Below are 16,325 nucleotides of genomic sequence, written 5' to 3'. Positions count from 1 at the left end.
TCTTCTGCGACGAGCTCCAGTCTGCGTCTGGAGGGCCCGGATCATGCGCAGATGTGTACGACGTCATCTGCACATGCTCAGAGGCGCTCCGTATGGAGCCGGAGTTCGTCGGGGCTTTCCAAAACCCGGGCAAATGCCAGTCCTCTAAAAAGAGTACATGTCCGGGTTTTCTCAGACGTCGGGTAACCCTAGTTTCCATGAGTGTCAGTGGTTGAGGATCTCTGTGTGTTCGTGTGTTAGGAAATCTACACAAGAGACGTGCAATAACAGGATGTTTTATTTGGCAAATTATATTAAACAGGAAAAAAAAGTTTTATTTTTGTATTTTCTCATGACTTTTTATCATTGGAGCAGAGTCAGATGAGCCAGATACGTGACTGACCTATTCTTCTCCCAACACACGGAGAACTTGCCCTGCCAATAGCATTTCCTGAAGGAAGGAACACAGGCTGAACTTAGCATGCCAGTTCAACCCTGCAGGAGCCAAGGCTGCCTTCGTAATTTGGATCAATACCCGGAGCAGGTGCAGACAGGGAGATACCGGTCGTAGAGCGGACCCCCCCCGTGGGGAAGGCAGGGGCAGAGGGCAATCATTTTCACACAGTGATTTCTAGAGCCGAAAGGAACAGAGATTAAAATATGTTTACACTAGCAGGGCAGTGGCTGTCTCCTCCTTCCCAAGCTGTCTGCGCAAGACAAAGCAGCAAACCGCGGGTCCCTCGTCCCATGGTCGACGGTCACAGCACTGTGGGAACAAGTTAAAGAAACTAGTAACCAGGCAGAACAGAAATGGAGGCGAGAAATAAAAAGCATCTCCCCTCCCTCCTTATCACCACATAAAAACATAAGGTTACCAATTTTGACCCTGTCCCATTCTGCCTCCAGCCCCACCCCCTTCCTGCCCCCACAAAGCCTCCTGGAGGAGCTCCAGCTGTGTCTGGAGGGCCTGGAGAACGTCATCCGCGAATGCTCAGAGACCCTTCAGCTGCGGCCGGAGCAAGTCGGGGCTTTCCAAAACTCGGACAAATGCCGGGTTTTGGAAAGTATATCCGGGATCCCAGACAGTTCTCTAAAAAAGGGATATGTCTGGGTTTTCACGGATGTCTGATAACCCTACCATATACACTCACCCATATCTGAAACATAAAGTATACACCCACATATTACCCTCATAAGAACATAAGAAGTTGCCTCCGCTGAGGCAGACCAGAGGTCCATCTCGTCCAGCGGTCCGCTCCCGCGGCGGCCCATCAGGCCCATTGCCTGAGCAGTGGTCCCACACTATCCCTATGATCTACCTCTACTCCTGTACCCCTCAATTACTTTATCCTCTAGGAACCTATCCAAACCTTCTTGAAGCCTTGTAACATGCTCCGGCCTACCACAGCCTCCGGAAGCGCGTTCCATGTATCCACCACCCTCTGGGTGAAAAAGAACTTTCTGGCATTTGTTCTAAACCTGTCCCTTTTTAATTTCTCTGAGTGCCCCCTTGTACTTGTGGTTCCCCATAATCTGAAAAATCTGTCCCTGTCTACTTTTTCTATACCCTTCAGGATCTTGAAGGTTTCTATCATGTCTCCTCTAAGTCTCTGCTTTTCCAGGGAGAACAGCCCCAACTTTTTCAGTCTGTCAGTATCCTAAAAATATACATGCAAATTGCTCCCACACTTTTCACACATACATATAACTACTACCCCACCACCACCACCACTACACACACACATCTGTATTAAAAATTAAAAAAAACACTTTGGGCTCCAGACCCCTCCAGTCCTGTATCTCTCACCCCAGATAGGGCAATTGTCAGGTGTACAATGAACATAGATTTGGTGGTATAAGACCTCCAACTCAACAACCATTTCTGACTATTCTACCACCATCCTCCAACCCCCTTTCACGTCAACAGGCCACTTTTCAGGAGCCTACCAGAGCAGCTGATATATATGTCCTCTGCGTGAGTGCAGTCGTGGTAGCCCCACACCCGATGTTGGCAATTTTCTAAGGATCTCTCTTGCCCAGAGCAGACCACATCATCCAACCAGATAGGTCCTGTAGCACTAGCCAACCAGAGCTGCCGCTTCTTGGGCGGTTGTGAGGGGCCACAGCCCAGCTGGTGGCAGACCACCTGGTTATTCTCCTGCTGCCAGTGGTCATTGCAGACTGTTCCCCATTGCCCTTCGTGGAAAACCTCCAGCCTTCCAGCGCAGGCATGAGGTCCTTCACTGAGTCTCAGCTTAAACGGGTCTTTGAGGGAGGGAGGAAAGAGAAACAAAGGTACAGTTATGGAACCCCCTCCAGAACAAGACAGAGTTTCACACACAGTCGTCTGCACAAGAGTCCCTTCCAGCATTTTCAACTTCAGCACTCTGCATTTTTCTGGATTCTCCCTCTGGTATTTTCAGCCCATGTACACTCTGCATTTTTTTTTTTTTTTTTTTTTAATTCTCCCTCTAGTACAGTGGTTCTTAATCTTGTTGGAGGTACTGAACCCCACCAGTTTCATATGCGTGTTCACCGAACCCTTCTTTATTGGAAAAATAAAATATGATTTTTACAAATTTAAAACATAGGTATACAGTGAGGGAAAAAATAATATCAATTTTGAAAACAAAAAAGTTATCCTATATTTTGAATAATAATAACATAATAATGAAATTTACTGCAAATCAGTGTGACTTCTGCTGTTCTTATGTTGCCTCTCAGAGACCAGTTCAGAAATGTGCGTGCCACTCTCATGTCAAGTGCCACTCTCATGTCATTTTCGCAACAAAGTCTGTTCCTTTTCTTCGTTTTTATGTCCAGCATCCTCGAAAAGGATTGTGCACTATATGAGTCGGAGGTGTGTTTTGACCTCCGCTGAACCCGCGAGACTGACTCACAATACCCCTTGGGTTCGGTCGAACCCAGGTTAAGAACCACTGGTCTAGTATTTTCAGACCCTGCACTCTCTGCATTTTCTTGTATTCTCCCTTTGGTATCTCCCTTTGGTATTTTCAGCCCATATACTCTCTGCATTTTTTTTTTTTTTTATTCTCCCTCTGGTATTTTCAGACCCTGCACTCTCTGCATTTTTCTGGATTCTCTCTTTGGTGTTTTAAATCCCTACACTCTCTGCATTTTCTTGTATTCTCCCTTTGGTATCTCCCTTTGGTATTTTCAGCCCATATACTCTCTGCTTTTTTTTTTTATTTTTTTATTCTCCCTCTGGTATTTTCAGACCCTGCACTCTCTGCATTTTTCTGGATTCTCTCTTTGGTATTTTAAATCCCTACACTCTGCATTTTCTTGTATTCTCCCTTTGGTATCTCCTTTGGTATTTTCAGCCCATATACCCTTTGCATTTTTTTTTTTTTTTAATTCTCCCTCTGGTATTTTCAGACCCTGCACTCTCTGCATTTATCTGGATTCTCTCTTTGGTGTTTTAAATCCCTACACTCTCTGCATTTTCTTGTATTCTCCCTTTGGTATTTTCAGCCCATATACTCTCTGCATTTTTTTTTTTTTTTTATTCTCCCTCTGGTATTTTCAGACCCTGCACTCTCTGCATTCTCTCTTTGGTATTTTAAATCCCTACACTCTCTGCATTTTCTTGTATTCTCCCTTTGGTATCTCCCTTTGGTATTTTCAGCCCATATACTCTCTGCATTTTTTTTTTTTTTATTCTCCCTCTGGTATTTTCAGACCCTGCACTCTCTGCATTTTTCTGGATTCTCTCTTTAGTATTTTAAATCCCTACACTCTCTGCATTTTCTTGTATTCTCCCTTTGGTATTTTCAGCCCATATACCCTCTGCATTTTTTTTTTTTTTAATTCTCCCTCTGGTATTTTCAGACCCTGCACTCTGCATTTTTCTGGATTCTCTCTTTAGTGTTTTAAATCCCTACACTCTCTGCATTTTCTTGTATTCTCCCTTTGGTATTTTCAGCCCATATACACTCTGCATTTTTTTTTTTTTTAAATTCTCCCTCTGGTATTTTCAGACCCTGCACTCTCTGCATTTTTCTGGATTCTCTCTTTGGTGTTTTAAATCCCTACACTCTCTGCATTTTCTTGTATTCTCCCTTTGGTATCTCCCTTTGGTATTTTCAGCCCATATACTCTCTGCATTTTTTTTAAATTTTTTTATTCTCCCTCTGGTATTTTCAGACCCTGCACTCTCTGCATTTTTCTGGATTCTTTGATATTTAAAATCCCTACACTCTGCATTTTCTTGTATTCTCCCTTTGGTATCTCCCTTTGGTATTTTCAGCCCATATACTCTCTGCATTTTTATTTTTTTTTTTAACTCTCCCTCTGGTATTTTCAGACCCTGCACTCTCTGCATTTTTCTGGATTCTCTCTTTGGTATTTTAAATCCCTACACTCTATGCATTTTCTTGTATTCTCCCTTTGGTATCTCCCTTTGGTATTTTCAGCCCATATACTCTCTGCATTTTTTTTTTTTATTCTCCCTCTGGTATTTTCAGACCCTGCACTCTCTGCATTTTTCTGGATTCTTTGATATTTAAAATCCCTACACTCTGCATTTTCTTGTATTCTCCCTTTGGTATCTCCCTTTGGTATTTTCAGCCCATATACCCTCTGCATTTTATTTTTTTTTAATTCTCCCTCTGGTATTTTCAGACCCTGCACTCTCTGCATTTTTCTGGATTCTCTCTTTGGTATTTTAAATCCCTACACTCTCTGCATTTTCTTGTATTCTCCCTTTGGTATCTCCCTTTGGTATTTTCAGCCCATATACTCTCTGCATTTTTTTTTTTTTTTTTTAATTCTCCCTCTGGAATTTTCAGACCCTGCACTCTCTGCATTTTTCTGGATTCTCTCTTTGGTATTTTAAATCCCTACACTCTCTACATTTTCTTGTATTTTCCCTTTGGTATCTCCCTTTGGTATTTTCAGCCCATATACTCTCTGCATTTTTTTTTTTTATTCTCCCTCTGGTATTTTCAGACCCTGCACTCTCTGCATTTTTCTGGATTCTTTGATATTTAAAATCCCTACACTCTGCATTTTCTTGTATTCTCCCTTTGGTATCTCCCTTTGGTATTTTCAGCCCATATACTCTCTGCATTTTTTATTTTTTTTTTATTCTCCCTCTGGTATTTTCAGACCCTGCACTCTCTGCATTTTCTGGATTCTGTCTTTGGTGTTTTAAATCCCTACACTCTCTGCATTTTCTTGTATTCTCCCTTTGGTATCTCCCTTTGGTATTTTCAGCCCATATACTCTGCATTTTTATTTTTATTTTTAATTCTCCCTCTGGTATTTTCAGACCCTGCACTCTCTGCATTTTTCTGGATTCTCTCTTTGGTGTTTTAAATCCCTACACTCTCTGCATTTTCTTGTATTCTCCCTTTGGTATTTTCAGCCCATATACCCTCTGCTTTTTTTTTTTTTTTTTAATTCTCCCTCTGGTATTTTCAGACCCTGCACTCTCTGCATTTTTCTGGATTCTCTCTTTGGTATTTTAAATCCCTACACTCTCTGCATTTTCTTGTATTCTCCCTTTGGTATCTCCCTTTGGTATTTTCAGCCCATATACTCTGCATTTTTATTTATTTTTTTTAATTCTCCCTCTGGTATTTTCAGACCCTGCACTCTCTGCATTTTTCTGGATTCTCTCTTTGGTATTTTAAATCCCTACACTCTCTGCATTTTCTTGTATTCTCCCTTTGGTATTTTCAGCCCATATACCCTCTGCATTTTTTTTTTTTTTTTAATTCTCCCTCTGGTATTTTCAGACCCTGCACTCTCTGCATTTTTCTGGATTCTCTCTTTGGTGTTTTAAATCCCTACACTCTCTGCATTTTCTTGTATTCTCCCTTTGGTATCTCTCTTTGGTATTTTCAGGCTCTAATCTCTGCTGGTTTCAGCTAAAGACATAAGATGCAAAAGCAGCACAAAGGATGACTAAGGTACCTCGGCATACTACCCCGACATCTTCTTGATGGCTGCAGTCGTGCACCCCAAGTTTGGAGGCTAAGCACTGCATCAGGTGCGACTCTTTCCCCGTGCACTGCACCTCATCTAGCCAGATCCTGCCGGTTCCCTTCCCGAATCTTCTGCAGTCGTTGGCTTTCTGCACGCCAGCACAGCCCAGCTGCCTACACACCACCCTGGCGTCATGGATGTCCCACCTGTCGTCACAGACGGTTCCCCACTGCTCAGCGTGGAACACCTCCAAGAGCCCGTTGCAGTGGGTCGAGCCATTTTTAAGCCTCACCAGCAGTGGCTCTGAGAAAAGAGAAGGAAAACATAGGCTTCCAAACGCATAATCAATGTCGGCATATATACACCCGTTGCTAATACAATGGATGTATTTCATGGTTACTCTCTCCAAACAAATCTAGAAGCAATATACTGTATATCAATGTTTGTAGATAAAAACATAGAAACATGATGGCAGATAAAGGCCAAATCTCCCATCTAGTCCGCCCATCTGCAGTAACCATTATCTCTTTCTTTCTCCGAGAGATCCCACGTGCCTATCCCAGGCTCTTTTGAATTCAGACACAGTCTCTGTCTCCACCACCTCTTCCTGGGAGACTATTCCATGCATCTACCACCCTTTCTGTATAAAAGTATTTCCTTAGATTACTCCTGAGCCTATCACCTCTTAACTTCATCCTATGCCTTCTCATTTCAAAGCTTCCATTCAAATGAAAGAGACTCGAATCATGCGCATTTACATTATGTAGGTATTTAAACATATTTAAAGATGCTTCCCTAGTCATTCGTGGTCGGCGATTCACGGTCCCAGTCACTCACGGTATTTTCCGACCGCGAATGACCGGGCAGCCGGAGAGGCAGGAGAGAGCAGCCGGAGCACCGGCGAGTGAAGGAAATCACTCGCAGTTTGCTCCGACCACCACTTCCTGTCTCCCCCGCTGAAAACCATATTTGCGGTTTTTCCAAGATTCGCGGGGGTTCCTGGAACGGAACCCCCGCAAATATCGGGGGAGTATTGTATTAACATTTTATGCTGTCTTTTCAGAATGTGCCTTCAATCTTGCGTTCATTTTACATCAACCCTTGTCAAAATTGATGTGTTGTACTCAGTGGCGTAGCGAGGGTGAGCGGTACCTACCGCGGTGGCACCCCTCTCCCGCCCTCTTCCCTGCACCCCCCACTGCCGCGTGGCACCCCTTTCCCGCCCCCTTTTTAAGTTCGACGTACGCAGCCGCCCACTTGCTGCCTGCATCGGCTTCAGCGTTGTCCCCGGGGTCATTTCTTAGGCTCGGGTCCCGAAAGTGGCATCAGAGAGAGCGCCGGAGCCGACGCCGGCAGCATGTTGGCGGCTGCTCACACTGAAGTTAAAAAGGTACAAGGGAAGGGGCATGCGTGCACGGCAGGGGGAGGAGTGGGAAGGAGGTGGAGAGGAGGACGGGGTGCAGGCACCCCTAGCGAGACTGCACCCGGGGTGGACCGCCCCTGCCCCCTCCCCACACACATACACACCCTTACTACGTCACTGGTTGCACGAGTCATCGTTAGTATAGTATAAAACTTCATATAAAACATCTGGTACATATAATCATTTAAATCTCTATATCTATATTAAAAAAATTAAAAAAAAAAAAAATTTAAATGGAATCAGGTTGGGCAGACTGGATGGACCATTCGGGTCTTTATCTGCCGTCATCTACTATGTTACTATCGCTTTGTTAAGTTATAAGGCACTTATCTGATTGCTGTCTGAATGTCGACTGCGGACTGACTCTTCCAACATGCTTCGCCTATCTCGGCTGCCCCAAGGATGTTCACTAATTACGTCGCTCCGTTTCACTCCCCAGTAGTCTCTTTCCACTAAACTGGCGACAATTTAGACCCGTGCGCATCTTCCTAGACCCGCGCACAAATCCTGTGGCATGCTAGTCAAAAGGGGGTGTGGCCCCTTGTAATTAGAGGTTGCATAACGAAGAACAAAATATTTTCCAGAGAAAGGAAAATGGTAAAACCAGAGGACATAATTTGAGATTGAGGGGTGGTAGATTCAAGAGCAATGTTAGGAAATTCTACTTTACGGAGAGGGTGGTGGATGCCTGGAATGCGCTCCCGAGAGAGGTGGTGGAGAGGAAAACGGTGACGGAGTTCAAAGAAGCGTGGGATGAACACAGAGGATCTAGAATCAGAAAATAATAGTAAATATTGAACTAAGGCCAGTACTGGGCAGACATGCACGGTCTATATATGGCCGTTTGGGGGAGGATGGGCTGGAGAGGGCTTCAATGGCTGGGAGGATTTAGATGTGATGGAGTAGGTTTTAACGGAGATTTTGGCAGTGGGAACCCAAGCACAGTACTGGGTAGAGCTTTGGATTCTTGCCCAGAAATAGCTAAGAAGAAAAAATTTAAAAAATTTAAATTGAATTAGGTTGGGCATATTGGATGGACCATTCGGGTCTTTATCTGCCGTCATCTACTATGTTACTATGCATTGATATATATTGCTTGTAGGATTTATAAAGCAACAGCAACCACTTACGCTATGTCTATGACGGTGTAATGTGCGGGCCCCTTGCCTTCCCCCGTACCTCTTTTACTTTCCCGGCGCGAGGTTACTGCCAGCGTCGGCATCGGCGCTCTCTCCGATGCCACTTCTGGCACCCTAGGGGGTGCGTGCAGGGGTGGGGCACCACCGCCCCGGCCGCCACTCACCCTTACTATACCACAGGTTCACATCTCCTACTGACCTAAGTAGGCGCACCAACGCAGCTTTACACTAATAATGTATAAATGATCTGTGCGCCCCCTTAAGGCATTATGGAAATGGTGGTAAGTGCACCCCCTTGTGTTACGTAAAATAAAGTACCAATTTATAGAATTGTCGTCTAAGCCTTTTCTGAATAAAATTTGTTACTAGGAAGGGAGAGGAGGGTTACATTTGGAGTAGATGTGTAGCCAGCTTCCCTGATTTTAGGAACTGGATCAATTTGAGGCTGTAGGTGCCTCAGAGCTCTCTCTGCCATCTCATTTTCCAAGCCAGCTGTCTGGACTGACTTAAAAAAAAATAAAATAAAAAAATCTTTATTTATTCATTCAGTTTTCGATACTGTTCTCACAAGGGAGCTCAGAACGGTTTACATGAATTTATTCAGGTACTCAGGGGCCAGCTGTGGAAGGCTTTACAGTCTGGCTTATACTCATCATCAACTTTTTTCGATACCCTGCAAAGCCAAAGAGTATCTAAATAGTTCACAGAGTAAAAAATATTACAGGGGAAGGAACAACAAAATACAAAGACATTGGAAAACAGGATGGAAAGGTTTACGTGAAGTAACAGATTTTCAGTGCTGTCATCAAAAGAGGGGAGGAGGGGTGACATGTTTTCTTAAACATTTGTTTTATTACCTTCACACTTCACTCCAGCATCTTCCTCGTGTGCGCACTTGGGCTCACCCTCTTCATTAAACCGGCACATCCCCAGCGAGCTTTCTGTGCCCTGGCAGTTCACGTCTGTCAGCCAGACTGATTGGTCCGTATCCCCTTCCCCGTAGACACCTGCGCTGTAGGTAGCAACCGGCGCACCGCAACCCAACTGCCGGCACAATACCTCGGCGTCAGGCAGGCCCCAGTCATCATCGCAAACGGTGCCCCAGCGTCCTTCCCGGAGCACCTCGATGCGGCCAGAGCAGAATGACGGGCCGTTGACTAGCCTGACCGGGAGTTCGGTACCTGAATGGCACAATCAGAGAGGTCATATCCTCAAGGGCTGACCTGGAAGCAGAGCAAAAAGAACCCTTCCTTCTAAAATCAGGAAGCAGGTGAAAGCTTGGCTCTTCTCCTGAGCCAAGCAAGTAACTTGCTAGGCTCATACACACACAGTCTAATACAAACTGCACATACAGTAGCAGGACTTGCTTATCCACTCCTACCCTAGCTGAAGTTACATTCATACACTTTTCCACACCACATGTACTAACTATCTAATTCTATTGTATAAGAACACAAGAATTGCTATACTGGGACAGATCGAAGGTCCATCAAGCCCGGTATCCTGTTTCCAACAGAAGCCAATCCAGGTACTAAGTACCAGGCAGAAACCCAAAGAGTAGCAACATTCCAGAGCTGAGATTGTGATGTCATAACGCCTCATTCCACCAATGCCTAAAAGCCAACCTCATCAGTGATGTCACAAATACCTGGCAAGATCCCAAGGAGTAAAACAGATTTATTTGTCTCTATGATTCACCTGCACTATGTATTAAGATCTTGCACACTATTTTGACATTGTAAATTGCTTAATATGCAATTCTGTGTACTGTTATTTGAATATTTTTACTGCTGTAGTTATTTATTACTTGTATTCCCTTTATCCTTGTTGTATACTGCCTTCAGTGAATTTCTTCAAAACAGTAATAAATATATTTTAATATTAATAAATAAAATGGCAGACAGAACAGCAGCTCATCATGTTTGGACTAACATCTGTGTATTTCTATTACATTATAAATCACAGGTGGGACACAGTGGGCTGAGGAGGGAGGGGGACCAGTTTATGAGCTGGAAAAAGTCTAAAGCAGAATTTACCTGAGGCTGAAAGTCCAACGATGACTATAAAAATATTAAAAGAGAAAAGTGAAAAATAGATTAATGGTAAAAACTGATAGTGAGATCAGAGAATGGGAAAAAATGAAAGTGACTCCATACAATTATTCTGTTACAAACTTTATAACAGAGAATCAGGGACAGAATACTATTACTATTTATTATTTCTAAAGCGCTGAAACGCAGTGCTGTACATTTTAATATACAATAGATGGTCCCTGCTCAGAAGAGCTTACAATCTAATTTAGACAGGACATTTCAGGTTTGGGGAGATTATGGTAGAGGAAATGATACAGCGGGTCTAGGTATCTGACATTTTAACATACAGTAGATGGTCCCTGCTCAGAAGAGCTTACAATCTAATTTAGACAGGACATTTCAGGGTTGGGGAGATTATGGTAGAGGAAATGATACAGCGGGTCTAGGTATCTGACATTTTAACATACAGTAGATGGTCCCTGCTCAGAAGAGCTTACAATCTAATTTAGACAGGACATTTCAGGGTTGGGGAGATTATGGTAGAGGAAATGATACAGCGGGTCTAGGTATCTGACATTTTAACATACAGTAGATGGTCCCTGCTCAGAAGAGCTTACAATCTAATTTAGACAGGACATTTCAGGGTTGGGGAGATTATGGTAGAGGAAATGATACAGCGGGTCTGGGTATCCGACAGCAGTGAGTGGGAGTTAGGAGTTTAAAACAGATTCAAAAAAAGTGGGCTTTTAGCTTAGATTTGAACGCTGTTAGGGAGGGAGCACGAAATATTGATTCAGGTAGCCTGTTCCAGGGATATGGCGCCGCAAGAAAGAAGGGACGGAGTCTGGAGCTGGCATGAGGAAGAGAAGGGTACAGATAAGAGGGGCAGAATCAGGGATTAGAACTGAAGGACAGGGAGACACAGAGAGTGACAGAGCCAGAGATCAGAGCTGAGACAAAGAGGAATACAGTGGTGCCTCACACAACGAACTTAATTGGTTCCAGGAGCAAGTTTGTTATGCGAAAAGTTCGTTATGTGAAACGCGTTTTCCCATAACAATACATGTTAAAAAAAATAATTCGTTCTGTAGCATAAAATATGCTAAGATGACATAAAAAAAGATAAATTTTTTGTTATTATTTTTATTTAGATACATCTAAAAACATAATTGTTTTTTAAAACAACACACATTTTTTAAATTTAAAGACAGACTAAGTAGAGTCTAATTTTACAGTGAGAGAGGGCAGAGTCTCAGCGGCAAAAACTGGGACTTAACTGTTCATTTTTTAAATGCCTGCATGGTTGAAAATGTTGTCCATTTCCTTGGGCAGATCATTCTGTCTATAATACTAGTTTATACTTATTACAAAATGGTCTTAATGGATAAGCTTCTTTTTTTCCTGTTTCTTTCAATATGTAAACAGAATGCCAATGGTGAGAGAGAACAAAGCTGTTATTTTTCTAGCATCGGGGAAGCGGCGAGAGTAGCTCCGCCCCCCCCAACGCATCAGCAGTAGGCGCCGGGCCCCTGCGAACCAACGGTCCGCCACTGCACAGGGAGCCAGGCGGAGAGAGGGCAGTTAAGCGCAGTGCCTGCGCGGAAGGATGCGGCTCGGGCGACTTCGTTGTGTGAAACGAAGTTCGTTGTAGGAAGCAAGACCTGAAGTTCGTTGTGCGCAGCGTTCGCTGTGCGAGGCCCCACTGTATAGCAATTCTGCCCAGGGCGACCATAAGATGTCAGTGACAGAGCCGGGGATTAGAACTGCTATAAAAATCATATTTATTTATTCAATTTTCTATACCGTTCTCCCAACGGTTTACATTCATTTATTCAGGTACTCAAGCATTTTTTCCTGTCTATCCCGCCAGGCTCACAATCTATCTAATGGGGGGGATTAAGTGACTTGCCCAGGGTCCCAAGGTGCAGCGTGGGTTTTGAACCCACAACCCCAGGGTGCTGAGGCTGTAGCTTTAACCACTGCGCCACACAAATACGACCACGTAGCCCTCTCCTATACAAAGCACACTGGTTGCCAGTAGAACATAGAATAAGCTACAAAATCCTTCTACTCGCATTCGAAACCCATCTAAGCAGTCAACTGGAATTCATCAATCATCTTCTCATGCCCTACAATCCTTCCAAAGCCCCTCCGTTCGATGAACGAGAATCTCCTGACAATTCCATCTTTAAAACATATAAATACTATGCGATCAAATGACTTTGCCGTGTCAGCACCGTCCCTTTGAAACTTCATACCCAATTATCGCGTGAAGAAAACAGTCTACCTCATTTCAAGGCAAAATTAAAAACATTTCCATTCCAGGATGCCTTTGAAACATAATTGCCCTTAGAAGGGCTAAAATTCCGAATTCTTTCATTTCGTAATTTTATCCTGCAAATTTAGTTCACCACCTATTGTTTGAACATAAGAACATAAGAATTGCCGCTGCTGGGTCAGACCAGTGGTCCATCGCGCCCAGCAGTCCGCTCACGCGGCCGCCCCCAGGTCAAAGATCTGTGCCTTAACCAAGACCCGCCCTACCTGCGTTCGTTCTGGTTCAGCAGGAACTTGTCTAACTTTGTCTTGAATCCCTGGAGGGTGTTTTCCCCTATAACAGCCTCTGAAAGAGCGTTCCAGATTTCTACCACTCTCTGGGTGAAGAAGAACTTCTTTATGTTTGTACTGAATCGATCCCCTTTTAACTTTAGAGAGTGCCCTCTCATTCTCTCTACCTTGGAGAGGGTGAACAACCTGTCTTTATCTACCGAGTCTATTCCCTTCATTATCTTGAATGTTTCGATCATGTCCCCTCTCAGTCTCCTCTTTTCAAGGGAGAAGAGTCCCAGTTTCTCTAATCTCTTACTGTACGGCAACTCCTCCAACCCTCTCTCAAACTCACGGCCCGGGGGCCACAGGCAGCCCACCAGGTACTATTTTAAGGCCCTCAGTATGTTTATCATAATCACAAAAGTAAAATAATCCTTACTTGTTCTTCTTTCCTATCAAATATTGTAGTTCTCCCCTTTTTACCTTTCGTTTCTGTTTATTATAAATTGAAGTCTTTTGGCTACTAATTTCCCCTTTTTGTCATATGTCGTTTAGTCCTTAACCCTGTTTTTGTAAATGTATAATGTTTAATATTTTTATCATTGTACACCACTCAGAAGTCTGATTAGTGGTATAAGAAATTTTAATAAACTTGAACCTCAAGTCAGGGGAGATAAAATATGGCCCCAATGCGGTGGGACTCCTTTCTGAGGGAATTAAAACTAGAAAAGGACACCAAAAAGTTCAAGAAAGAAATAAAGACAATACTTTTCACAGAACGTTTTAGCAAATAAAGAAACAATTAGGGTGACTAGCAACATGGAGGAAACAGTAGGCTACAACCCACTTGGAACATGAAAGGGTGAACTCACGAATAATACAAAGAAAGATGAATATATGATACACAAAAACGATAATAATACTATATGTACATAAATGGTATAAATGGGTAAGATATACAAATATTTAACTCATGTTTTGTAACACCTTTATTGAAGCTCATGTATTGTAACACCATTACTGAAGCTCATTCAAACCTCTCTGAATTGACTTCCCAGTCATTAGTAGCGGTATGGAAGCTTCCAATAAACAATCTCAGGCAGGGTTATACGGAAAGAGTCAGTGATAGAACTGGAAATTACAGTTGAGACACAGGGGGGGATAAAGTGATTCTCCCATGGTCAGAGAGTGCGGGGGTGGGGGTGGGGGCAAAACTGGGAATTAGGGCATGTCTCCTCTGACCACTTGCAAAACTGCTTGACGTTCTCCCCTCCCCTCTTTCCAAATTTCTAAGAAGCATTCACATGAGCTTTTCAGACAATGGATTTGCAAGAGGTAATATTTGAGTGGCCCAGTCATACTTACCCAGCAGGAGGACTGTGACAGGTACCGCCATGTTTCTTGGTGCTAGGGTCTGGGTCTCACACTCAGCTGGGCAGGGAAAGTGCTTTAAAGAGACTCCTGAAAGAGGAACCTTCCCTCCCTCTACAAGGCTGGCACCACATGAGTCATAGATTAGGCTCCAGTCTGGTGGACCAAGGGTTACTAAGAGAGAAAGTGAGGGGGGGGACTGGTGATTTGAGATAGGTCAGGGACAGAGAAAGGGGCACAAAGTGAGAGAATGATTGAGGGATGATATAATGGGAGAGAGACAGCAGGCACCATGAATACAAGGAAACAGAGATCAAGGGGAGGGGAAAAGAGAGGAGGGTTTTAAAAGGGACAATGTAGATGGGATGATGGAGAAAAAGAGACAGAAAAGAATGGTAACGAGTAAACAAACAAAACAAAAAAATCCAGAATAGTGAAAGGAGAAAGAATGATGGAAAGAGAATAGGTGGGGAAGAAGAGAATAGATATAGGGGTAGCAGGTGAGAGAGAGGAAAGAAAAAGGAGGGAAGGAAAAAAAAGGGCTGAAGACAGAGGAGTGAAGATGAGGAAAGGGGGATAGAAAGATAGGGATAAAGAGAGAGAAGGGCAGGGGATAATAGTGATAGGTGAGAAATACCTGGACACAAATAGTCACAGAGGAGAGATTATCTCACCAAAGGATCTATTAAAAAAAAACTTCAGTCCTTCGAGGTTCAAGGATAGCAGGATCACCACTTCCCTTGGACGGAATGGTCTCTTCTGCTGTGCATAAGTAAAATTACAGGCTAGCAGGAACTATGACTCCATCCAAAATTACAGGCTAGCAGGAACTATGAATCACTCCAAAACTGAGCTTCCCATTCTACAATTTAAATGGGTCAAAGTGAATGTGCTGGGTTTTCATTAAAATGCATTTATGTGAATGGCACCACTAGATCACTCCTGAATCTCCTTTTTACTTGACACTCCCTTCCATACCCCCCCTCCCCGGATTAATTTTGCACTAGGTTACAAGAACAAGACTGCAATTTTATTTTCATGGTCTTTCAGAACTCAGGGGTGTAAACCATCTGGACCAGGTAATTTGCTGCTATTTGTCAATTTGCTCAATACTGTACATCTTCCAGTTTCATCATGATTTTGTTTCAATTCCTTTGACATATTACCCTCAAACAGCAGTTCCAATGTGGGAGCATCTCCAACATCTTCCTCATTAATGAACAAAACAAGGAACAGTCAACATTTATTTAAAACATTGGCTGCCATGGTTATACCTAGATATTCAGCACCAGTAGCCAGATATTGGGCAGAATGAGCAGAGATGGGAGGTACCCAAGTAACTCTCTCTTGCCTTAACCCTCCAGAGCAGTTCGTAGAGATTTTCAAGACATTTTTTGGGATAATGCTGTTCAAAATCTGGGCATGACTCTATATAGTGAATAAGTACCACTGAATATCAAGCCCTTTGCTTTCTCTGAACTGGCCTTGTCATTTATTAAATTTCCCACCTGCTCACCTAGTGGACCAACTAACTTTCTCCTAGGTGTCACACTGTCAATGCTTTTGAAACAGTTTTATTATGAGGTTTTGCTTCCAGGGCAAGTTTATTCTCAAATTCTTTCTTGGTTTGTTTTATTACTGCTGTTTTACTCTATCTTCTTATTTGAGCTCATTTTCTATTTCTTAAACATCTTTTTTGTTTTGTTTTTTGCTTTAATAGCTATGTTGTAGCACTATTAAACTATGCTGGCAGACATTTGGTCTTGTTTTGATAGTTTGTAGTGTACTGAATATAAGAACATACCATAAGAATAGCCTTACTGGGTCAGACCAGTGTTCCATCTAGCCCAGTAGACCATCTTCACAGTGGCCAATCAG

General features: G+C 43.2%; 1 protein-coding gene across 2 annotated transcripts; it reads right to left on the bottom strand.

Annotated features, from left to right (window-relative positions):
* Window positions 1-259: 259 nt before the first annotated feature.
* Window positions 260-16,325, bottom strand: LOC117367458 (CD5 antigen-like). 2 transcript variants are annotated; one of them, XM_033960005.1, is made up of 6 exons: window positions 14,442-16,324; window positions 10,530-10,553; window positions 9,351-9,674; window positions 5,920-6,234; window positions 1,927-2,244; window positions 260-745 (listed from the first exon to the last, which is right to left on the bottom strand). In XM_033960005.1, exons 1-6 carry the CDS (start codon window positions 14,470-14,472, stop codon window positions 738-740), a joined length of 1,020 nt encoding a protein of 339 aa, XP_033815896.1. In that variant the 5' UTR covers window positions 14,473-16,324; the 3' UTR covers window positions 260-737. The 2 variants fall into 2 exon arrangements, with proteins under 2 accessions (XP_033815896.1, XP_033815897.1); XM_033960006.1 differs by lacking the exon at window positions 10,530-10,553 and having other exon boundaries at window positions 14,442-16,325.

The sequence above is a fragment of the Geotrypetes seraphini genome, chromosome 10 (assembly GCF_902459505.1).
Source record: "Geotrypetes seraphini chromosome 10, aGeoSer1.1, whole genome shotgun sequence".
Taxonomy (NCBI): Eukaryota; Metazoa; Chordata; class Amphibia; order Gymnophiona; family Dermophiidae; genus Geotrypetes; species Geotrypetes seraphini.
The sequence above is the reverse complement of the archived record's forward strand: the minus strand, read 5'-3'. Positions and strand labels throughout refer to the sequence as shown.

Coding starts and splice junctions, on each gene's coding strand:
- LOC117367458 (XM_033960005.1), bottom strand. CDS start 14,472: ATGGCGGTACCTGTCACAGTCCTCCTGCTGG. Junction 10,554..14,441: donor TGTCACAGTCCTCCTGCTGG/GTAAGTATGACT, acceptor ATATTTTTATAG/TCATCGTTGGACTTTCAGCC. Junction 9,675..10,529: donor CGTTGGACTTTCAGCCTCAG/GTAAATTCTGCT, acceptor TGTGCCATTCAG/GTACCGAACTCCCGGTCAGG.